Source organism: Colletotrichum higginsianum, chromosome 4 (assembly GCF_001672515.1).
Source record: "Colletotrichum higginsianum IMI 349063 chromosome 4, whole genome shotgun sequence".
NCBI lineage: Eukaryota > Fungi > Ascomycota > Sordariomycetes > Glomerellales > Glomerellaceae > Colletotrichum > Colletotrichum higginsianum.
This window is the reverse complement of record NC_030957.1, coordinates 3,280,551-3,303,770: the sequence shown is the minus strand read 5'-3', so window position 1 is coordinate 3,303,770 and position 23,220 is coordinate 3,280,551. Positions and strand designations below refer to the sequence as shown.

The 23,220-nt window shown below is 56.6% G+C and overlaps 10 protein-coding genes across 10 annotated transcripts; 6 read left to right on the top strand and 4 right to left on the bottom strand.

Moving 5' to 3' along the window:
- Positions 1-1,926: 1,926 nt before the first annotated feature.
- Positions 1,927-3,082, top strand: CH63R_06308 (Homoisocitrate dehydrogenase; the record flags this gene model as incomplete). Its single annotated transcript, XM_018301283.1, has 2 exons — positions 1,927-1,960; positions 2,037-3,082. The coding sequence occupies 2 exons, from the start codon at positions 1,927-1,929 to the stop codon at positions 3,080-3,082; spliced, it is 1,080 nt and encodes a 359-aa protein (XP_018159133.1).
- A 412-nt stretch (positions 3,083-3,494) lies between these two features.
- CH63R_06307 (uncharacterized protein) lies at positions 3,495-3,866 on the top strand (the record flags this gene model as incomplete). Its single annotated transcript, XM_018301282.1, has 1 exon — positions 3,495-3,866. One exon carries the CDS (start codon positions 3,495-3,497, stop codon positions 3,864-3,866), a length of 372 nt encoding a protein of 123 aa, XP_018159132.1.
- A 688-nt stretch (positions 3,867-4,554) lies between these two features.
- On the bottom strand, positions 4,555-7,052 carry CH63R_06306 (Elongation factor G; the record flags this gene model as incomplete). Its single annotated transcript, XM_018301281.1, has 2 exons — positions 4,555-4,609; positions 4,693-7,052. The coding sequence occupies 2 exons, from the start codon at positions 7,050-7,052 to the stop codon at positions 4,555-4,557; spliced, it is 2,415 nt and encodes an 804-aa protein (XP_018159131.1).
- A 647-nt stretch (positions 7,053-7,699) lies between these two features.
- CH63R_06305 (uncharacterized protein) lies at positions 7,700-8,707 on the bottom strand (the record flags this gene model as incomplete). Its single annotated transcript, XM_018301280.1, has 3 exons — positions 7,700-7,864; positions 7,934-8,304; positions 8,383-8,707. 3 exons carry the CDS (start codon positions 8,705-8,707, stop codon positions 7,700-7,702), a joined length of 861 nt encoding a protein of 286 aa, XP_018159130.1.
- A 161-nt stretch (positions 8,708-8,868) lies between these two features.
- CH63R_06304 (uncharacterized protein) lies at positions 8,869-9,263 on the top strand (the record flags this gene model as incomplete). The annotated part of the gene is made up of 2 exons (XM_018301279.1): positions 8,869-9,060; positions 9,117-9,263. 2 exons carry the CDS (start codon positions 8,869-8,871, stop codon positions 9,261-9,263), a joined length of 339 nt encoding a protein of 112 aa, XP_018159129.1.
- Positions 9,264-10,833: 1,570 nt separating this feature from the next.
- On the top strand, positions 10,834-12,216 carry CH63R_06303 (Major facilitator superfamily transporter; the record flags this gene model as incomplete). The annotated part of the gene is made up of 1 exon (XM_018301278.1): positions 10,834-12,216. One exon carries the CDS (start codon positions 10,834-10,836, stop codon positions 12,214-12,216), a length of 1,383 nt encoding a protein of 460 aa, XP_018159128.1.
- Positions 12,217-14,862: 2,646 nt separating this feature from the next.
- Positions 14,863-15,710, top strand: CH63R_06302 (Minor allergen Alt a 7; the record flags this gene model as incomplete). Its single annotated transcript, XM_018301277.1, has 3 exons — positions 14,863-14,889; positions 15,063-15,148; positions 15,209-15,710. 3 exons carry the CDS (start codon positions 14,863-14,865, stop codon positions 15,708-15,710), a joined length of 615 nt encoding a protein of 204 aa, XP_018159127.1.
- An 896-nt stretch (positions 15,711-16,606) lies between these two features.
- On the bottom strand, positions 16,607-17,835 carry CH63R_06301 (uncharacterized protein; the record flags this gene model as incomplete). The annotated part of the gene is made up of 4 exons (XM_018301276.1): positions 16,607-16,922; positions 16,981-17,182; positions 17,247-17,461; positions 17,570-17,835. The coding sequence occupies 4 exons, from the start codon at positions 17,833-17,835 to the stop codon at positions 16,607-16,609; spliced, it is 999 nt and encodes a 332-aa protein (XP_018159126.1).
- Positions 17,836-19,736: 1,901 nt separating this feature from the next.
- Positions 19,737-20,714, bottom strand: CH63R_06300 (uncharacterized protein; the record flags this gene model as incomplete). Its single annotated transcript, XM_018301275.1, has 1 exon — positions 19,737-20,714. The coding sequence occupies one exon, from the start codon at positions 20,712-20,714 to the stop codon at positions 19,737-19,739; it is 978 nt and encodes a 325-aa protein (XP_018159125.1).
- Positions 20,715-21,506: 792 nt separating this feature from the next.
- On the top strand, positions 21,507-22,751 carry CH63R_06299 (Cytidylyltransferase; the record flags this gene model as incomplete). The annotated part of the gene is made up of 1 exon (XM_018301274.1): positions 21,507-22,751. One exon carries the CDS (start codon positions 21,507-21,509, stop codon positions 22,749-22,751), a length of 1,245 nt encoding a protein of 414 aa, XP_018159124.1.
- Between the last annotated feature and the right edge of the window lie 469 nt (positions 22,752-23,220).

The following is a 23,220-nucleotide window of genomic DNA, read 5'->3' as shown; positions in this document are numbered from 1 at the left end:
GACATCCAAACCCGTCCAGACACGTTGATTTAGTCTTCCTGGGAGGCCAGGAGTCAGTATGGAATTGTTCATCTCGCGAAGAAATGAATACTTGTGGCCCATATGGTCTGCGTCGAAGGATTTCAATATCTGTTCCGAGCTAAAAGTCGCGGAGGCGGGAGAAGAGGCAGGGTCAGGGTTGTTCGACTCTGGGGGCCTTGCTGGGCGAGACGCCGGCAGCACTGTGATTTTCCCATATTTTTGGGGACGAGCCTTTAGGTGTCCTACTGGCTACCGATATGAGTTTTTCCCTCACAGTATCCGTATACCTACTCTGTCTGTACCATCTACTCCCAACTGACTTGTATGATCTTGAGCCTCATTCTTCCTATTATAAATGCTGTCTCTAGTCTTTGCTCTGCTATTGTCTCTGATCCTATCACCATCGCGTCCCAAACCTTTGTCATCTCTCTATAGGAACCCTTTCCTCCAACTTTTTGAGAAATAGCAGCAGCATGCCAGAAGGGAGGAGAAGGGCCCTAGCTTGACTTTTTTCTCCTAGTCTTTCTCCTGCTGCTCAGCAAAGACGGAAGCTACTTATGCACGGTCTCCTGTTTCAGAGCACTTTCCTCAAGCCCCTATCCACTTTATGCATTAGCGGTAGCTGCATCTAGTCTGGTTTACCGCCTTTTGCCGCTTGCCGTACAAGCCAAAGTGCCGTGGGCCAAAAAAGCCAGGGCCTTTATCCAAAGACATAATATATTATCCAGGTCAAGTAAAGAGGATACTCTCAAGGGCAAAAATTTTCGCCATTGTTGACTTGACATACCCGTCTCGTTTTGCAAACATCGGTAGCTCGTGCTGCTCCGGCAACTTGAAGTTTCCCCCCCCCACTCCGTAAAACCTCTCACTCAGTCTTCCTATGGCGCGAGACTGAGGAGAAGGTCGTGTATCTGGAACACGTCCCCTTTTTTCTCTCTCTTCTTCCTCAAGCCTGCCACCACCCGCCGAACGGGTGCGGGACGGAAACATCCTCTCTCATTTCGGGAGAACTACAGCTTCTGGGGGATCCTATGAGGGGGGAGGGGGAGGAAGCTCCCGTCTTTCTGGAAGCTCATTCCCGAGGACCAACCGGCGAGAAAACGGCCCCCAAACCCGGTTCTTCCCTGCTGCTGACTGCCCTCTCCAGCGCGCTAGGGACCGCAGAATGTGGGGAGGCGAGAATCATCCCCCTCCTCAGGCTCTTGTTGAGACTTCTCGGGCTGCTCAGGCCTTCATAGCCCATGCATGCATGGGCCACGTCGTCTTCACAGTTTTCTTCTCGTCGGCAATTTCTTTCTTCAACGTTGCTGTTTCCCCGGTCCGCGCCGGCCGGTACGAGTACCTGCCTGTGGTCCGGGTACCTGGGCACCACTCTCTGTGACCGAGTGAGAATGAGAATGCCGCTGTGGCTACAAGGTCGTCTCAGGACTAGTGAACTAACAGCTTATTGAGAGTATGGGCGGACGAAACGTCCGAGGCCCCCCCTATATTAAAAAACCCGAGTCCCCAGGGCTTAACACGATGTGAGAACAACACATGTCGTCCATCCTGTGTCGTCAGCGCGTCTCTGAACGTGCTGTGCATCCTGATGCAGCCGTAAATTGACGGAATGGCGCCCAGTTAGGCGCACTCAAAAGCTCCAATGTACCCTTTAGGCCCTATCACATAATAAGGATACTTGACAGCTCCGCATCGCGGCTGCACGCTGAAAAGAATCTGGGGGGGACGTGCCAACGTCGACTGCCCGTTGGTCGCTCGCCGATCGGTCCTCGGTGTGGCAGCCCCGACCTCCGATATCGACCGTGGGGATTTTTTTTGCTGCGATTCATTTCCTCGGGTACTTTGTCTGGCCTCTCGATCAATCCACTCTAAACAGCTCTCAACTTCAACGCCAGACGCCAATTGATGCCCAACATGTCTGTCAGAACCCTGCGAATCGGTGAGACCACTTCCAAAGCCCCTAATGGACCTTACCGTCATCCAATGCCCCTCCGTCTAACACCACTACCGCGCAGGTCTCATCCCCGGTGACGGCATCGGTAAGGAGGTCATCCCCGCCGGTCGCCGCATCCTCGAGGCCCTCCCCTCCTACCTTGGCCTCAAGTTCGAGTTCACCGACCTCAAGGCCGGCTTCGAGACGTTCGAGCAGACCGGCGCCGCCCTCCCTGACAAGACGGTCGAGATCCTCAAGAAGGAGTGCGATGGCGCCCTTTTCGGCGCCGTCTCCTCCCCGACCAACGCCGTCAAGGGCTACTCCTCCCCCATCGTCGCCCTCCGCAAGAAGCTCGACCTCTACGCCAACGTCCGCCCCGTCAAGACCGTCCTGACCGCCGCCAAGCCCATCGACATGGTTATCGTCCGCGAGAACACCGAGGACCTGTACGTCAAGGAGGAGAAGACCTACGACGGCCCCAACGGCAAGGTCGCCGAGGCCATCAAGCGCATCAGCGAGCGCGCCTCCCACCGCATCGCCGCCATGGCCGGCGACATTGCCCTGCGCCGCCAGAAGATCCGCGACGCTGGCGCCGCCAGCATCCACAAGTCCCCTCTCGTCACCATCACCCACAAGTCCAACGTCCTCTCCCAGACCGACGGTCTCTTCCGCGCCACCTCCAAGCTTGCCCTCTCCGACCCCCGCTTCGCCTCCGTCGCCGTCGAGGAGCAGATCGTCGACTCCATGGTCTACAAGCTCTTCCGCCAGCCCGAGGACTACGACGTCATCGTCGCCCCCAACCTGTACGGTGACATCCTCTCCGACGGCGCCGCCGCCCTCGTCGGCTCCCTCGGACTCGTCCCCAGTGCCAACGTTGGCGAGGGTTTTGCTATCGGCGAGCCCTGCCACGGCAGCGCCCCGGACATCCAGGGCCAGAACATCGCCAACCCCATCGCCACCCTCCGCAGCGCCGCCCTCATGCTCGAGTTCCTCAACGAGGAGACCGCTGCCGCCAAGATCTACGCCGCCGTCGACGCCAACCTCGAGGAGGGCAGGCTCCTCAGCCCCGACCTGGGCGGTACCGCCAAGACCGACGAGGTTGTCGAGGACATCCTCCGCAGACTCTAGAGATGTCAGTATGAGATTATGTAAGAGAGAGAGAGAGAGAGAGAGAGAAAGGGCAAGAGTGAGAAGAGATGTGAGGAAAGGGCACCCTTGTATGGGGACTGAACATGACAGTCGAACGTGGCGGCAGCTGCGCCCCTTGATACCTACCATTTTACCAAAAGCACATGTTTCTGATCTACTTGTTCTCGCCTTCTCCATGCTCAAAAGTGACAACAAGTTAATGCCTTCCGCACAGGGAAGACATCTGGTTTACATGGTGAACGGCACAATGGCGGAACCCAAAATAGGTCTTGTTCCTCCCAAGCGTGTCGATGGCAGATTTGCCCTGTTCATCCGGACCTGCCACTCCATCCACGGCATCCTAGAATCAACTCTCCCACATGTATGACCCATACTCGATAACGAGAGAACCATGGCCTCCTCCACCGGAATCCCCTCGTCACCGAGCCGACTTAGCAAGAGCGCCAGCCTCCGCGGCCTCTGGTCAGACACGCAGTCCAACCTCACCCGTCTCCTACGCGCCAATCCCAGCCGTAGCCCGCCGTCCTCGGGAAGGTCCACCGTATCCAGGTCTAGCAGCGCGATCCGCTTCGAGATCAGCCTGCCGCGCCGGCCCGGCGTCCCCGCCTCGCGATGCTGCAGCAAGGGCACCTTCGTCGCGATCGCCTGCCCGCCCTTGGCGGTCTACCACATGCACCACGATTGGAACGACAGGAGAGTATGGCTCGCAGTGGCGCTGACGCTGGGAGGCTGGATTCCTGGCGTGGTTTGTGAGTGCCCATGAGGATGGAAATTTGTTTAGGGAGTGAGTGAAAGGATAGGAAACGGGATGCTGACAAGGGAAGATGCGCTTCTTGTTTATTCGGCGCGTCCGACGTCGCCGTACTACTGGCATACCGCCGAGAGGTCGACCTCCGTCGCGGCCCAGGGTTCGAGCAGGCGTCCTTCGAAGCCGTCGAGAAAGATGGGTTGTCAGGTCGCGTAGGGAGAAGGAAGCAAGAAAGAGGAATAACGCTCGATGAGGAGTTGTGGCGGCGTATGCCACATCCGGCCGACGTTGAGGCAGCACGCCAACAAAACCAGACCACGACACGACACCACGACGACACCGGCAAAGGATGGGAGAGAAGACGAGGTTTATATTTGTTCAAAAAAGTCTAGTTTCGATCATGAATCACGTGCTCCCTACCGACCTTGCTCTCTTGGTACAAAGGTATGCTGGAAGGTGATGTTGCTTTTTACGTCCAGGTTCCAACAATGAACCCAGACATGACATTAGATATACATGTACATAGTACGCCCGCCCAAGGAAGCAGATGTACGGCCGCGGGCCCGTCTCGTTTCGGATGGGGGGGGGGGGGGGCGGCTCGGGTGTTGATACACGACACTCGGTGTCATTGGTTGTGTCACGGTTCGACGTGAAGAAGAAGGCTTCCTTCCCCCTTCATGGGGGATCGGCTTTCATGTGTGGCTTATTTGGTACGCTTAGCCTCCAACTCCTTCTCGTAGGCGGCGCAAAGCTCCTTTCTGTACAGCTGTTAGCAATCGAATCATACACGACACACACACACACACGAGTCAAAAGACAGGGGAGCAAGCTGGGAACGTACTGAAGATGAGGAGGAGCCGGGGCGTAGTGGCTGAACTCCATACCGAACTCGCCCTTGCCCTGGGTGGCGGCGCGAAGCTGGGAGCTGAAGCCGAACATGGCGTTCAGACTGCAGTCGCAGATGAGGGTGAAGTCCTCGGTGCCGACCTCGGTGTCGTGGATGGTGGCGTTGCGCTTGTTCATGAGCATGATGATGTTGCCCTGGAACTCGTTGGGCGCGGTGATGGTGGTCTTCATGAGGGGCTCGAGGACCTGGCCGCCGGCCTCGTTGAAGGCCTTGCGGAAGGCCATCTGGGTCGCGAGGTTGAACGCGAAGTCGGACGAGTCGGTGACGTGGGTGGAGCCGTCGTTGACGACCATCTTGGTGCCGATGACCTTGTGGCCCAGGAGCGGGCCCTTGTTGGAGGCCTCCTCGAAGCCCTTGCCGCAGGCGGTGATGTACTTGTCGGGGATGGTGCCGCCGACGACCTGGGTCTCGAACAGGTTGTTCTCCGGGTCCTCAAAGGGCTCGATCCAGCCGGCGACGCGGGCGTAGTCACCAGGGCCGCCGGTCTGGCGGCGGAGGAGGAAGTCGTACTCGGCCTTGCGGGAGATGGTCTCGCGGTAGGCGACGCGGGGCTTGCCCGTCTCGCAGTCGACCTTGTACTCGCGGCGCAGGCGCTCGACGTAGATCTCGAGGTGCAGCTCGCCCATGCCCGAAATGATGGTCTCCTCGGACTCCTCGTCAACGTGCAGGCGGAAGGTCGGGTCCTCGCGCTGGAAGCGGTTCATGGCCTTGGAGAAGTTGTCGGCGTCGCTGCTGCGCTTGGGCTTGATGGACAGCGACATGACGGCGTCCGGGACGAACATGGAGGACATGGTGTAGGGCAGGTTGCCGTCGGTGAAAGTGTCGCCGGAGGCGCAGTCGACGCCAAAGACGGCGCAGATCTCGCCGGCGCCGACCTCGTTGACGTCCTCCATCTCGTTGGAGTGCATGCGGACGATGCGGGGGATGCGGACCTTCTTGTCGGTGCGGGAGTTGAAGAGGTAGGTGCCCTTGCGGAGCTTGCCCTGGTAGACGCGGATGTAGGTGAGCTGGCCGTAGTTGTTCTCCTCGAGCTTGAAGGCGAGGCCGACGAAGGGCAGCGAGTTGTAGGGCACGAGCTTGACGACGGCCTCGTCGCGCTTCTTGTCGAGGGCCTTGTTCTCGACCTCGGACGGGTTGGGGAGGTAGTCGCAGACGGCGTCGAGCACGGTTTGGATACCCTTGTTGGCGAGGGCGGAGCCCATCATGACGGGGGAGAACTTGAGGGCGATGGTGGAGCGGCGGATGGCGGCCTTGATCTGGAGGTTGGTCGGGACCTTCTCGTCGAGGAAGAGCTCGGCCATTTCATCGTCGACGTCGGCGAGCTTCTCGATGAGCTCCTGGCGCTTCTCCTCGACGAGGTCGTGGTAGTTGCCGGGGAGGACGTCGGTCGTGCGGACGATGGTGCCGCGGGGGCCCTCGAAGTAGTAAGCCTTCTTCTCGATCAGGTCGATGACGCCCTCGAACTCGTTCTCGGCGCCGATGGGGACCTGGATGGCGGCGGCGGGGATCTTGAGCTTGCTGTTGATCTGCTCGACGGCCTTCCAGGGGTTGGCGCCCATGCGGTCCATCTTGTTCACGAAGCTGATGCGGGGGACGTTGTAGCGCTTCATCTGGCGGTCGACGGTGATGGTCTGACTCTGGACGCCCGAGACGGCGCACAGGATCATGACGGCGCCGTCGAGCACGCGCAGAGCACGCTCGACCTCGATGGTGAAGTCGATGTGGCCAGGGGTGTCGATGATGTTGATGTGGTAGGTTTCCTCTTTTCCGTTTTCCGTCTTCTTCCAGTCGGCGAAGGTGGCGGCCGACTGGATGGTGATGCCCTTCTCTCGCTCGAGGTCCATCGAGTCCATCTTGGCGCCGACCGAGTCCTTGCCGCGGACCTCGTGGATGGCGCTGATGCGGCCCGAGTAGAACAGCACGCGCTCCGTGGCCGTCGTCTTGCCGCTGTCGATGTGGGCGGCGATGCCGATGTTGCGCACGCGCGAGAGACGCTTCGCCTCTTCGGGGCTCATCTTGGCGGCGACGAGCTCGGGGGTGAGGGTGGAGGCGTTGTCCTGGGCCAGCTTCAGGGCCTCGGCGGCGGCCTCGGCGGACCTGACCGCGGTGGTCGTCGCGAAGGTGCGTCTGGCGGCCTGGCCCATCTTCCATACGGCGGGAGTCGTCATCGAAGGGGGTGTCGAGGGCTTCTGGACGCTGGCGGCGAAGCTAAAGTGTCGCGCATCCCGGCTTTGGGGCTTTGCGCCTGTGAAAAGCCCGCCATTCGGCACTCTGATGGCCCTGGGAGCCCTCATCGTGACCAATGTTTCGCGGACGGGGAATCGAACAAAAAACAGGTGAAATGGAAAAGAAGGGGAGTGGGAATTACAAGAAAAGGGAGCCGGGATCCATTTGGGGACAGGATGGTCTGATAGGGAGGGTCGCCGTCTTTTTTTTTTTTTTTCCTTTCGCTCGTCTCTCGCAGCGAAACTTTTTTCCCGGCAGGGGTCCGGTTTCGCGCCGCCGCGAAGGCACGTGTTTTCGTGGAGAAGTGGAGCGTCATTGGCTGTGAACGAATCATGCGGGCGGAATTACACCGGCCGGGCTCACGCCAGACACCAGACCATAGCGGAAGGGGCACAGGTGCAAATCTACCTGTCATCACAGGGCATTGAAGCCATTGCTACTCCGTAACTTACACTATGAAGACAGCTACCTAGCTATCTTACCATCACAGTTGGGAAGGCGTTCTTTTTGCCCCTGTCAAGCCATGGAATATGGTATCGTCAGAATTCAATGAGCTTGTACAAAAGATATGACCATCGACGAAGCCTTTTGATGCTTAGTCTCGTCTCGCCGAAGGATCGCGGTTTCCTGCTGCGTAATGGATATACCCCCCTAAACGCCATGCACAACTATGCGTACAAAGCAAACCAACCAAACTGCCGCTCTGCGGGTTCATTCAGATCCAGTGGTCATCCAGCGCTCTGTTCTTGTCAAGGTAGTCGTAGACCTGCTTGTAGTCCCTACAGACATGCTTCGCATCCCACCCGTCACTGCCGGTGAACCCCTCGGGGAAGGTCGTCTGCGTGCCCTCCAGCGCAACATCGCCAGCGCACATGATGGCCTGCCGTAAAAACAGTCAGTCGTCGTCTCGGGAACAATTTTGCGAAAGCACTTGTATGAGCACACTCACCTGCCGGAGGTACTCGAAGCAGTGCTGCAGGTGCCACGGCCCTTCGGCGCCCTTGGTGCCGTCGGGGATGTGGGAGTGCATGTCGACGGCGGCGCTGCCGTTGACGGCGAGCCCCGCGTAGCTCTCGAGGATCGCGTACAGGCAGTGCAGCTGGTGCGTCATGGACGTCGTGAAGACGGTACGCGGCGCGAACTCGGGCAGTGGCACGGGGAGGTTGTCGTGTGCGGCCGGGTCTTGCATGACGACGTAGCCCAGACCCCTGGGCACGATGGATAGCCAATTCTCCTGGATCGAGGCGTTGGTGAAGAGCTTCTTCGGGTCGTCGGGGACGAAGTCGGTTGTTGGGTGGAACGTCGTGATCTGCTGGGTGACTGCGCCGTCATCAGTCCAGTTCTGTGCCTTCTGTTGCCCCGCCCAATGAAAGCGGCGGGGACAAGGTCGTCACTTACACTCTGGCGCGAAGCCTGTGAGGTCGCCCACGGGCTCGGGACGCTTGTCGCGGGGCGCTGGCTGAATTCCCCTTCGCTCAAGGAGGAGGCCGACGATGACGAAGAGCATCAAGGTATCGACGAGCCCGCGCCAGCGCCGAAAGAAGCCACAGATCCTCGTGCATCGACGCGGTTGTGTTGTCGGCCGCCCAGCCTCGATATCCGCACGCGTCCACTGCTGCTTGCCGCCGTCCTCGCTGAGGGACACGCTAACCTCAGTCATGGAATCATCGTGGATGTCGGCCTCTCGATGGGCGTCAGAGTATAGCGCATCCCGGGGCTTCATGTCGGCTCGTTCGTCACTCACACGGTTTCAGTGGGATGGCGAAAGAGAAGAGAGACGAACAAGGCGTGAACCGGCCAGCCTTCAGATTAACAGAATGATTAGATGCAAGTATGTATGGACGAACGGCCAACTCCCAGAAACCTCGGACTACGTAGAAATCTATGCCCGCAACAACTGAACGTGTGCCGCCACGGACCCAGAACCCTCGACGTGAAACAGCGACAGCTGACCTCGAGGGCGGCGGCGCATGGCTGGCGCTGGGCAGTGGTGATGATCTGAAGGGCTTCCGACACTCTGTGTCTGAGGTGAGCGGAGCGTGGAGAGTTTGGGAATGTGGACCGTGCACCGATGTGGTGGGTGGTGCTACGGCTGTCTGTCGAAAAGGATAAACATAACAAGACCAAAATAGAGAGAAGACCCTAATGGCAGAGGCAGCTCACAAGAAAGATGGGAGGTGGTTGGTCTCTGCCGCAGCAAATGGCAAAAGTTTGACAACTGTGAGATTCGAACTCACGCCTCTTTCGAGACCAGAATACTCATCCGCTGGAACGGATGAAGCTATCGCTTGAGTCTGGCGCCTTAGACCGCTCGGCCAAGTTGCCCTTGAGTGAAGAAATCGGCACTGTTACAGAATAAGAATTCTTGTTCGGAACTCTACCCCGGAAGCATGCTGGAAATCGCCCCTCACAGTGTTGTTCCCACGCATCCCTCTGATCTGACCTGACAGAGGCTACAAATAAGCTACAGGTTGGCTTTCGGGATCGCCGTTTCTTATTCTTGACACTATTCCAACTTAATTCAAGAGTCACCTCTTCAGAGGTTCCGCTCGTCTTCCCACCTCTCTCCCTCAAACCTGATCATGAGTGAATTGGTCTAAGAGGAATAACATCCTTATCTCCCATTTGCTCCCCTATCGTGTCCAACAAGCCGCCCCGTCTCGTCTCGGAGTGGAACCCGGCCTCGGCGATTACCGTGCCATCACACACCAAAACCCCCCAGCAAGAATCGGCCCGCCCGTCGTCGTCGATATTGAGAAGGGAAAAAAAACCATTCCACTTTCCCTTTGGGACTCATTGACCGAGTGCCAGCCTGCCAGGTGGAGAGGGAGGCCCAGGCCCAGGAATGCATTTAGCGGAGACGGCTCCAGAACGGGAGTTGGCATCGGCAATTTCTCGAGGCAGTGAACGGCCTGAGATGATGGATGTTCGTTCCTATCTATCAATGTTTCGACTTGCGCTGGGCCGTCGCGACTCATTTACTCGGCGGTGTCCAGACGACCGGCGCAGGACACATCAGCTGGGGCGCTATTGCCTCGCCGAAGGCTGTTGTTGGAACTCCAGGCAGTATTACTGCTGTAGATCTCATTCGCCGAGCCCTCGCACCCGTCTCAAAGCAACCCGAAAGCAAACCCCGACGACGGAGTCAAATTCAAGTTCATCAAGACTTCAAACAGGCAGGTGTTGGCTGGGCGCAGCCCGTCGGCATCGTTCTCCGACTGCAACCTAATACCCACCCATGTAATCTTCCTGAACTTCCCGCCGTATCGGGCCCAGTTGGGTGGCGGATCACACCCCCCCCCCCCCCCTCCTCTCCCCTCTGATATGCAACAGAATCCATCAAAGGATCTTGTAATTCCCTCCCCCCCCCCAATGGCCTTGCTCGCGCCCTTCAATCTTGGACTCGAGAGTGCGAAACAGTGGATCCGGGTGGTGCAATCTGGGTCCCCTTTTTCAGCCTCTTATCCAGCCGACTCTTATATCCGGGGGGGTTCGTCCCGCCCTCCATGCCGTCACGGCACCGCTTCCTCCCGATGGATTCCTGGAACCAATTCAGTCCAGTCCACTCTTTTCTCATTCAAAATATTTTCAAGCTGTGTATTTGGACGCCAAAGGATCGAGTTTGACGGACAATGTTTAATATCTAATTCTCTTCTCCTCCCATCTTCATTCACCGCGTAGCAACGGATTTGTTTCCAAGTGTGTCTGCCGAGGTTCGCCACTCGGCGTCGTCATAACGAAGTTGACCTGCCAAGACTCAAACGATTGCAAACGGACAAGGAAGCCCCTCAAAGCAAGGAAGAGCATCCCAATTGTTCCTCGGGCACACAGTTTTCACCAACGATTATCATGACGGTCCGAAATCCCGACGCGGACGAGAAATCCGGCGCCGCCCCGGGCCTCCGTTCGAACGCACCCTCCGAAACAACCCTCACCCCGGCCGCTGACCCGAACGAGAACGACATTACCACCGCAGCCGCCGCCACCGTACCGCCACCGCCGCCATCGACCTCCGTACCCGGCCCCGTCCCGGACGGCGGTCTTGAAGCCTGGCTTCAGGTTCTCGGCTCCTGGGTGATCCTCGCTCAGACCTGGGGCCTCGTCAACACTTTCGGCGTCTATCAGACCTACTACGAACGTACCCTCCAGGGCACGACCCCTTCTGCCATCTCCTGGATCGGCTCCATCCAGGGCGCCCTTCTGATGATGGTCGGCCCCATATCCGGGCCCCTTTACGACGCCGGCTACTTCCGCGAGCTTCTCTGGGCCGGCATGTTCCTCATCCTCCTCGGGCTGTTCATGACATCCCTCTGCACCACCTACTGGCAAGTCATCCTCGCCCAGGGCGTGTGCGTCGGCCTCGGCTGCGGCCTAACCTTCCTCCCCTCCACCGCGATCCTCAGCCAGTACTTCAATAAGCGCCGTGCCCTCGTCATGGGCATCGCCGCGACGGGGTCGCCCATCGCGGGCATGTGCTTCCCCATCCTCTTCGGCCACCTCGAGCCCAAAATCGGCTTCGGCTGGGCCACGCGCATCATCGCCTTCATCCTGATGGGCCTGTCCGTCATCCCTGCAGTCACCATGCACACTCGCCTCCCGCCCTCGGGCCACAAGCGCTCCCTCATCGATAAGACGGCTCTGCACGACCCGGTCTTTATGCTCGTCGTGGCCGGTTCCTTCATCGGTTTCCTGGCCATGTATGTGCCGTACTTTTACATCCAGCTCTTTGCCGTCAACCACAGCATCGGCCCGGCAGATTTCTCGGCATACTTCGTCACGCTCCTTAGTGCCGGGAGCATCCCGGGCCGAGTGATACCGAACTATCTGGCAGACAAGGTTGGTGCGCTGTATATGCAAATCTCTGTCGCTGCGGGCTCGGCCGTGCTCATGTTCGCTTGGCTGGGCATTCGAAACATGGCTGGTCTTGTCATCTTCGCAATCCTGTACGGTCTCTTCTCCGGCGGCATGGTGAGCGTGTCGCCAACCGTCGTCGTCAGCCTGTCACCGGATCTTGGCCGCGTGGGAACCCGCATGGGCATGATGAACTTCATTGCGGGTATCGCCATCCTCGTCGGTACGCCGATTGCCGGTGCCATCTTGGGCGACTACAGTGAAGTCGCCTGGCAGTCCATGATTGGTTACGGGGCGGCGGCGTTGACGGCTGGCTCAATGTGTTTGACGTTATCAAAGATCTTCCAGTTGAAGAAGACTGCCCGGGATTTGAAGGCTTGATGGTGCTCTAGTATTTTAATATGACAGTCGGAGTGGGAAGCACCTGTCATGTAGATAGATTTATACCCTCTCTCAAGAGCGAATGATGTTGCTCGTTACCTTGAGATACCGTCGCTGTTTCATTTATGAGCTAAAAGATGCTGCAAGCACTATCGAATGAAGTTAACTTGAGAGTAAGACGACCAGGCTCTGGTCCAATCAATGGCCGGTTCCCCCACCGAAGGCTTGGATGGCTTCGCCAGTGGACTTGATAAGAATATATAGCGAGGTTGGAATAGACAGCGCTTGGTGGCCCTCTCACCCAGAACCACCTCTCTTAACCATTCTTGAGAGAAGGGGAATGTCGTGTTTCGTAAGTTCAGAAATGCCGCTGCAAAACCACACGAGGTTGATGGTGAACCTGAGCAGTTCGTCAAAAGGGCGGCGCCGCAAAGCTCTGCATAATGACGTTCTTTTGAGTATCCTTCTGACTTATGTCCCCAACATAACGAGGTAGAAAGCGGTTCAAAACTTGCTCGGTGTCTGCTTCCATCAGCAGCGCTGGGTCGTGACAAAGTCTTGGGGCGTTGTCCATGCGGAACTTATTGCACAGTTGCTGCGGGCTTGTTTTGTGTGCTTCCTGACCAGGCCCCGACGGGAATGTGAGACTTATCTCAGAGACATGCGGAATCCACTCAGCTCGTTCCTCGGGACGCGGGCAGGGTCCAGCATGTATCGGCTTGTTGAGTCATGAGCTGCAATCCGAAGACTAGATCGGATCTCGGTAGACATAGTCTGCTGTAAGTACTCAGGCATGACGTTAGGGCTCTTCGAACCAGGGCATCTCGAGCGAGCCGTGAAGCCAATGTAGCGGATCCGTGAAAGCGACGTCCCCCGAGTTGACCCTATCACGATGGCTGGTGGCGTCTCGGACCCGTTTGCCATCCTGTATGGTGCTGATTCATCCCTTGGACCGTGTTTCTGGCGTAGCTTAGCCAACGCTTAACTCAGACCCGCGCGCGAGGTGACAGCCGGCGTTGTGGGGTCGACGAACCCCACCAACGGCTGATCTGAGCTTGGCAGGTCGATCGTGTGTGAGTGTCCATCCCTTGAAAATTTTCTTTCTAAGCTGGAGTGTTAATGAGTGAGCGATTGAAGGCGAAAGGTTGAAGGAACCACGAGCGAACCAGAAGCAACGATTATGGCCTACGCCTCAGTCCGTACCAGGAGGGAGACAGATTGGTAGGTGCACGCCTCATGGTGACCAGTGCTTTCTGCAGCGGTTCTGACGTGCGGGGCCCTGATTGGGATGGCCCAACGGAAAAATGGGTCTTTTTCAGCTGCGTAATTGTACGTACCGATATCCGTCAGCTTCGCGAGGGAAGGCATGGCCCATTTGTCAGTTACCACTAATCTTTTGCACCTATGTTTGCTCTCATGTGGCATGCATCCCGTTTCCAGCTAGCCTGGCCTAGCTTGGCTGTACCTTATTCGACCATGGCCGGCTGCAAAGCCTCAAAACACAGAAGAGACGAGCGTGCATACCTGTCTGGTCTACTGTGTGAGTTCATCTCGCGCGGAACGACTCCGAGAGAACAAGGACTAGTACTTGGAAAGTGCCGTGCCGTACCGTGCTACTCGAGAAAATGAACGATGACACTCGACAAGGCACCAGAGCAAGGGATCATCTGTGTATTCGTAAGGCTTATGAAAACTGGATGCGTTGTTAAGCACTTATTCAGCACCCACGCACGACCTCTCGATACCTTGCCGCATCGCAACACCCCCGCGGTTGCGATAGGTTTGCGACCTGGTTGCACTGGGTTTCTATGGCGTGGCATGCTGCGCGCGCAGCAATTTGACAGGGCTCGGATGGTGGAAAGGGAGGGGCGGGTGGATGTTCTCCGGATGTCTTGCATCACATCACCGCGCCAAAAACGAAACAAATGATCCGAGGTGCCTATCGCATCTGCAGGCATGCTGAAGAGACGCTCACCGTATCGTCCAGATTTACAACACCCAAGGTACCCAGATACCAACGTGACACACAGGCGTACCTACAGCGACAGCCAACTTGCGCGAGATTGGCACATGGAGGTACCAGCCCCTTCTCCCACTGGAAGAACTGGACGGGTTGAAGGCGAAGCCCCTCCTCGCTCCTTACCTAGGTAGGTATGCTCATGGAAGCATGGCTCCAACAGCGGAGGGGCAGAAACCGATACGTACCCCATCCAACCTCGTCATTGGCCAACCTCGAGTACCTAGCTCCCTTGCACGAGCTCCTGACTGCTTGCTGACATCTCCTTACCTGAGCTACCTTGCCGATGGACCTAATGAAACCGTATCGCGTCGGCCGGCCATCGCCAGTCCATTCCTTTCATGCCGACCACATACCAAATCCCCAAGGGTACCCGACTGGCCTTGGCTCGCGCAGCCCAGCGATCTGGGCAACGTGCCATTGATTCATTCCCCTCTCCTCGTCTCCGCTCCTGGACGTGCCAGAAGGGGTGCCAGAAAGCCATGTCATCGTCGATATAAGACCATGTTCCCCTCCCCTCCTCTGCTACTCATTCTTGCCTCACTCCTCCAAGCACATCTTTGTTGATCATTGGTTTTCTCACTCGTCTCTCTACTCGACATCATACATCCATCCATCCGACTTTCAACATGGCTCCCAAGATCGCCATTGTCTATGTAAGTTTGCTTAACTTCTTTCCCAATCGGGCAATTTTCTTCCCTCACCCGCTCTTTGCCCCACTTCTCCCATCGTCTGCGTTTGGATTGCCTTGATGCGCACCACGATCCCCCAACTCGTACCAGAGCCCATTGTCTCCAATATCGCTCTTCTAACATCCCGGCTTTGACAGTACTCCATGTACGGCCACATCCGCCAATTGGCCGAGGCCGAGAAGAAAGGCATCGAGAAAGCCGGTGGCACTGCCGATCTCTTCCAGTACGTTCCTCCTCCGCCATGCGAACCAGCCAGTGGTTTGGACTAACACCAACCCACCAGGGTCGCCGAGACCCTCCCTGAGGAGGTCCTCGCCAAGATGGGCGCTCCCACCAAGCCCACCGACGTCCCCGTCCTCAGTGACCCCAGCACTCTCGAAGCCTACGACGCCTTCCTCATCGGTATCCCCACCAGATACGGCAACTTCCCCGCCCAGTGGAAGGCATTCTGGGACAAGACCGGCAAGCAGTGGAGCTCCGGCGGCTTCTGGGGCAAGCTGGCCGGCCTCTTCATCTCCACCGCCTCCCTCGGCGGTGGCCAAGAGTCCACCGCTATCGCGGCCATGTCCACCTTCGCCCACCACGGCATCATCTATGTCCCTTTCGGATACGCCAAGGCCTTCCCTCTGATGGCCGATCTCTCCGAGGTCCACGGCGGCGGCCCCTGGGGTGCCGGCACCTTTGCCGGCGCCGACGGCTCCCGTCAACCCACCGCCAAGGAGCTCGAGATCGCCACCATCCAGGGCGAGGCCTTCTACCAGACCGTTGCTAAGCACGTCGGTTGACTGCATGGCAGCGAGGACGGTGCGAAGACCGAGAAGGAGACGTCCAGTGGGACCAATGGGTCCACAGGGCCGGTCCCGCCGGCTCCTGTGAAGAAGGACGATGCGCCAGCGACGGAGACCCGAAAGGCCCCGCAGGAGTTGGACGACAAGGACGTCAAAGCGGGCCCCTGCGGTCTGCCGAATAAGTGCGTCGTGCAATGAGAGGCACGCAAAATAAATACCGTAAAACCAATTCAAAATATGATACCACGTTCTCCTTCAAACGAGTAGCTCCACAATCAGTCACAACTGTTGTAGTATCCAGGAGATGGCATGAATCTACCAGGACAAATGCATTCGGAGACGCTTGACTGCTTGTTGTTGCATCAATATGTGTGCTGTGCAATTTTGAACGAAACAGAGGGTTGGGGAAATACTGCCCCCCGGCGCGCTCATGAAACAGCACAACCATAGTCCCAGGTGGGTTTATGGCCACTCCTTTCAAACCGACGTCCGTACATGGTATGATAGCCCCCTACGTACTTACGAAATCGAAACTCCCATAGGGCCGACCAACATGCTAGCCTTACCACGCCTAAGACTTTCCAAGGTCTGACTTGATTGAGATGCATGCCCGTGGTATGTCTTGCGAGCGTCGATGGTCATGGATGAACTGTCACTGAAGGGGCACGGGGCCCTATGGGAATCTTGTCTGTATTTGAGCTAGGCCCTGTCCGCAGCTCTCTAATCACAAGCAACTTCTGGTACTTTGGCATAATCTTCCCAGTGCGCCATTCTGCAAGTAAATAATGCAGGTTTGCAGTCATTTTCTCTGACTTCCCCAGTAGCACGCTCCTCAACCTCCGACCCCCGCCAAGTCAAGGTCAATGAAACATGTTTTTACCCCGCAATAAAATCTACAATCTTCCACCAAACAATATGTTCTTGCTGTCGTGGACATTAACCATGGTGTACTCGGCATACACCGGGTCCCCTTCGCCCACGTTCATGGTGACAGAGAGAAGGTTGGGCTCGGTCCAGGTAGGGCGCAGGCCGCGGGACTCAAGGCGCTCCCACCAGTCGAGGAATTCGGAGGAGGTCTTGCCGTGACCGAGGTGTATTTCGACCATGAATTGACCGATAGGGAGCTCGCCGGCCATGATAGGAAAGTCGTTGTGGAGAGCGTCCATGGCTTCGAACTCGGCAAATTCGATATCCATCTTGAGAATGTCACTGATGCGATGTTAACTGTCCGCCATTGTACACCGAGCGCCGGAGAATAGCTGCTTACATGTATTCGTGACCATTCATGTCCATTAAATCGCTGATGCTGTAGAACGGAGGCGATTTTGTGGTATCCGTCTTCCCAGCAATGCCGGCCTGTAGGAAGGTGGCTCTGTCACGGTTTGCGGGTTCGAGCTGCTGGCCAAAATCGACAACGGAGAAGTCGTAGGCCCAAACACGGCATTTGGTTCGGCTCAACATTTCGTTTTCTTCCAGTGTTAATACGTCAGCTATCAGGTATTCCCCAAGACCATGCAATGCCAGACTACTCACCGAAACTAGACTCATCGCGAACACCAAAGGAGTAGATGATGCACTCCCGATCTTTGGGATAATTGACGTAGCGCGACATGCCGCAAACCCACTTGCCACCGTCTCCCATACGTCCGATGCGTTCCACCTCATGAGGGCAGCTGAAAGAAGCCGGAATGAAGTCCCAAATAGAGTAGGGGTGATTTATGTATCCATCGACGGTTTTGGCGGGAAATCTGGGGGAGGCCGGCAGTCAGTCATCTGTCCTCCGTCGGAAAATTCATCACATGCCATCCGATAGGATCGCAGAGCTCAGATGGGGGATTTCGGAGGAAGCTGCTTACAGAGGCATCAGAGAGGCATCGCCGTAGTCGGTAGCAATCATGTCATGACGCTGCTGGACGGTTTTGGCCCAGATGGCCTCGGCGGTGGCCATGAACTCACGCATTGAAACACGGCCGCCGTCGTTAGCCATGAGGCTGCTAACCTTGCTGGATGCCCACTCCTTGGCCTGATCGGGGGTACCGAGGGAGCGCAGGAGGGCGAGGGTGAAGATCAGACCTGCGGCCAGCCAGAGCATCTGGAAGATACGTTTGGAGTTTGCAGCCATGGCTGTGGTAGGAGCTGGAAGCAACCCTCTCCGTGGTTTTGAAATGGGACCCGGATGCCTCGTCAGGACTTTGGGTGTAAACAGACAGCTGACGGTTCGTCTGCCAGGCGTACGTGTGAAAGTCAAGACCAGAGAAGGATTCAAGTCGCAGCCGTAACGATCAGTGTGGTCGAGGGATTATAGACCCTGCGTACTATGGAATGAAAGACGGCCAACCGAATCTCTTCGCACCAGGATGCACTGGAAGGGTGCGAGAGGAGAACAAGGTATCGTCCGAAGGGAGCGACTTGTAGATCTGGGGCAGGTGAAAGAGCAACTGCAGGCGAAAGAGAGAGATGGAGAAAAACACTCACTGCAGAATTGGATGAGATGAATGGAAAAGAGAGAAGGAAGAGAAAGAAAGCAAGATCAAGAAGACAGAGGAAAGTTGAAAGGTGCTGGCAGCTGCTTGCCACCCTACCTACCTAGAGTAGTCATGAGAAAGAGCCGCGGACTCGTGGACACACCAGGGTCCTCCTTCCAGATTTTCTGTCAACTTGCCAAGAGAGACTGTGTTTGGATGCAACGGTGCGACTTCTTGCTCGTGGTGGGCAATTCAGCAAGGTAAAGCAAGAACAGTTGCATTTTTATGTACAATGTCTATCCTGGTGAGGGGTGAGGGGAGGGGGACCGAGGGCAGACACGATGGTTCGCTTTCGCTCCAGCAGGAACCAGTACCTTGTGCCTTCCTCCTCTTACAGTGCCTTTCCACATGATGGAAGTGCCTTCCCGTACAACTTTCGCCAATCCGTTGCTCTTACCTGAGGCAGATTTACACGTAGTACTGAAACCATGAGCGTTTGGTGTCAGGGGTGGGGACTTGAGCAAACGCAAAACGTCACTACCTACCAAAACTGACTTGTACCGCTCGCCTCGAAAACGACTGGGAGGCGGGGAGAAAGACCTCCCTCGAGGATGTAGCTTGGCGAGGACAATATTGGACGCCATGAGGCCCATTGTGTGTGTTCGTGTTATTAAGCCTATCTGGTTTTTTGTTGGTCATCTAATTCTAGGCATTGACGATATAAGTAGACATCCAGAGAACATAACGAGGATGCAGATAGATAGAGTTTGGATCAACGTTTCATCCTTGGGGCGGGGCGGGAAGGAACCCAGCGTGAATAGAGGCATCGGCCAACAACCAAATCATTTAGGGAGATAATACGCTGCCTCCGCCTCTAGATAATCTGCCTCCAGCCCTAACATCTAAACCTAACTAATGCCATACTGTACAGATATTCCTTACATACTAACTCTATCACTAATCCTAACCCAAACCCTAACCTCTAACCCTAACCTGATTCTTAAGAGCAGTCTAAGAGTGCATGTTTCTGGGATTTTTCTGAGATTTTCTACACCCAGAGAGAGAGAAAAACAGATGTTAGTAGAGAAAAGTGGGATAGATACACCTATTTTAATGAGAAAAGGAGGTAGATTATTAGCCAGAGGCTGAGGCAGAATAACATCGCCCATTATTTAAGTGCAATGATTGTCCTTCTACCATGTCAGAAAATTCTCAGCGTAACCGAGCCTGTGGTTGATCCTGATATTCGGCAAACTTGCCCACGAAAGAAGAATGAAAATGGAAGATAAGACGAAGAGAAAAAGACTCCTTGCCATCACGAACATCACGCGTTCTTCACAAAAGACGACGAGTAACAGTACGATAAACCCAAATCGACGTACTTATTACGTGCAAACTCGATACAATATCCCATAACATGAGAGCCGCATTGTGGCCCTCGTGCAGTCCTCTCTAACGGGTATCATATTCCTGTTTTCCGCACTCGTCATCATTCATTCAGCAGCAGCCAAGGCTGGCTTGTCCGCACCGCACAGGCCCATTTCAGGCATCCTCACTCTCACTTGAAGCTGTTGTTCTGTACCCCGAAGAAGACGAGTCCCTGGGACGACGAGTTGACCGAGCCGCGGTAGTTGCCCATTTCTGTGTCGTTGCCCGTGTTGCTCGACAAATCACACTCCTTGACGCCGATCTCGCCGCGGATGATTTCCGTCATGGACACAAGCGGGAAGATGAGCACGAGCATCGACAGCAGCTGGCCGAAGCCCCATCTCTTCTCGCCATCATCCTGGAGCTCGTAGGCCGGGCCGTTGCCCCAGGCGTCCGAGGCAATGATGACACGGGTAGCGGCGCCGATGGCGGACGCCATCATGATCAGGGTGCCGACGACCTGGAACGCGCGTGAAAGGCGTGTCCTCCGAAAGCCCTTGTGGTGGAGGTACCAACTCGCGAGGATGAAGACGATGATGTTGGCGGCAATGACGCTGATGGTGCCAAAGTAGCTCAGGCCTGTCTGAGAACCCTTGCCCGCGTCGCCGACAATCCAGACGCAGGCGACGGGCAGCTTGGACTCCTGCATGTTGCTCGACACGCCCTGGAGAATGAACACGCCGTAGGTGGTGTTGAGCGACAGGCTCAGAAGCATCAAGATCTGGCGCAGCCAGCGCAAGACCCAGTCGCGGCGGAAGTCGCGGGCGAGGGCAAGCAGGGTGGCGTTGTGAACGGCGAGCGACATGTTTGTGAGCATCCAGATGATGAAGAAGTGGTAGGGCACCATCTCGTGGACCTTGGCGAGGCCGACGCACGAGATGCCGATACTGATGAGGAGCTGCTGGTCCGAATAGCTGTTGAGGAGCTTCCGCCGAATCCGGGAGGGGTTGTCGTACATCTCGTGCACGATGATGGACATACTGAGGATGAGGGAGACGCCAGCAGTGATGATGGCGGCGAGGATGACGCCGCGGCCGGCGACGCCGCCGTCGCTGGCCACTGGGACGTCGGGCCCGACTGTGCAGTTGGCCGGTTCGAATATGGCCATTTTGATCTTGGTCTTGGTCTTGGGTTTGAATTTTCTCAGATCTTGATCGTCTTAGTCGTCTTCGTTTTCTTGGTCGTAGATGTGTGCGGGAATGGGAGATAGTGGTGCTGCCGCCGAGTCGATTGCAGCTCGACGGGCAACATAACTCGTGAGCGAGTATGAAAAGATGATGGCAAGCTGTAACGGAGATGGATAGAGAACACTTCTCGCCCTTCCCTCCATCTCCTTTTACTCGACCATGGTCGGTCCATGGCCCATTGGGTCTGAAGTGGAGGAACCCTCTCCTTTTTTTCTCGGGACGGAGATCCCTTGCCGCCCATTGCATAGTCTCTGGGTTTCACAAGTGACGTACCGCTCAGTGCTCACTGCACTGAGTGGCAACTGGCAGGCCACTCGCCCGATTGGCTGGACCCTGCCTACACCGAATGTATGGTGGCCCGCCCAGCAATGGGCAAAAAGCTACGTACCTCCTGCGGTGCCAGCCACGTAAGGACGTACCTGGCTACCTACGTAGGTACCTTGGTACAGCTCTGGTGGAGAGCCATGCTTCTGAATTTCCCTATGTAGGCCCTTACTGGTCGTTACTCGTCCAGACAACGGCGATGACCTCAGACTCGGGCTCGGCTCAGCCCAGCTCAACTCTCCCCTTCACATCAGCACTCAACCATGTTACTTTGATGTGAAGAAGCAATCCCCGCCCTCCCCAATCCAGTATCAAAATTTTGGCTTTATCTTGCGCATGCTCACTCCTTTCCATAGCGACAACTAGCGCCTCGTCGGAGAACAGTGAAAATGGCCTCGGAAGAGTACCCAGGTCTGCTCCTCTTGCCTTTCCCCCCTCGGCCACCATCGCGCGCCTCACTTAGCGCCGCCTATCGGCCATCGCTGCTGGCTGTTCTATCCAAGATCAAGAACCCGAATCGGTCATCCGTCCTCGTAGTAGCCGTCGTGTGCCCGCTTCTTCAAGGGGCATCGCTCAAAACCAAGTCGCTTTCGTGGGCAGCTGCACAGTCCCTCGTTGCCGGCCTCTACAGCCTCATCGCTGTTGTGTGCGCCGAGCAAGACATTGCCACAGATATCCATGGAGGTCCCGGCTCTGTCGATGCCCGTGTCGTGCTAGTCGATCACGATGCTGACAGGAGGTTTCCTCCCGATTTCGTTGCCAACATCGAGCCCAACAACACCACCGTTGTCGACCTCCCGACCTTTGCGTCGGCCTACTACCCCTGGAGTTTCATCTTCCACGTCAACAGCGAGCAGGGCTACCGCACTCTTTCTACCTATCTCAGGTTTGCCGAGCGGAGGCAGACAATTCTTCAGTCACAGCTGGTAGTCGTTGAGGCGGGGCTAAGCCTGAACCTCGAGAGCCCAGGGGCCGAAAGGGCAGAGGATTCGCCAGGGTACTCCGTTGTGTGTCTCGGGGGCACCTTTGACCACCTACACCTGGGCCACAAACTACTCTTGACGGCCGCAGCGCTTCTCCTTCGGGTGCCAGTCAAGGACTCGACAGCAACTTGCCGTCTGATTATCGGCATCACGGGTGACCAGCTGTTGAAAAACAAGAAGTACGCAGAACTCGTACAGTCCTGGGACGACAGGGCTCGATTCATAGTCGATTTCCTCTCTTCGCTGCTGGAGCTGGACAAGGGCGGATGGAAGAAGAAGACCGGCCCCGTCGCAGCCGTTACGACGCAGCCGGGCCGTCTTGAGGCGACATTCCGCAACGGCGCAATCACTGTGGAGTGTGTTGAGATCCAAGACCCGTTTGGCCCGACCATCACACAGGAGGAGATGGACGTCTTGGTAGTTTCGGGAGAGACGCGGTCGGGCGGACAGGCCGTCAACGATAGACGGACTGCACTCGGATGGAAGCCCCTGGAGACGTACGAGGTCGAGGTGCTCGACGCCAACGATCTCGGCGACGAGGCGAGTAAGACGGATGAGAGCTTTGCGTCCAAGATCAGCAGTACGGCCATCCGGCAGCAAAAGGCCGAGACTGTGGCGAAGCTGGAGAGCAGCACAAGCCGGCTCTCTTAGTACACTTCGGTCGAGTGCGACAAAGGCAAACGATGAAGAGCAAAGTCCTTCTGAATCCAATGCCCCTCGCTGTTTGATAGGCCATAGCAGTCTGTCTTGTCTGGTCTGTTGTTCGATACAGAGATGAGGCGAAGGCATCGCTGCATTTCAATTTCATTGGGCGAGAATCAACAAGCAAACCGTTTCTCTGGCTTCCCTGTCTTACCGAGCAAGCGCTTCGTCGCACTGCCTCCCTCGCTTCCCCTTGCCCTGATCGCCTGGTCGGCCCTGGTCGAAGGTGTCGTCTGAAACGGCCTCCCGCTGGGGAAGATCCTTGCGTGGTCGGATGACTGGCCCTCAGCGTTTGTGTCTCTTGGTGTTGGGCACCATGGCTGTGTTCGCCCGCTGCCCAGTGATGCTACAATGCTTCTAATTCGCTGTTAAAGCACCCCGCCAAAGGCGCCGTTGGGTGCTTATTTCCGGAGCAGCA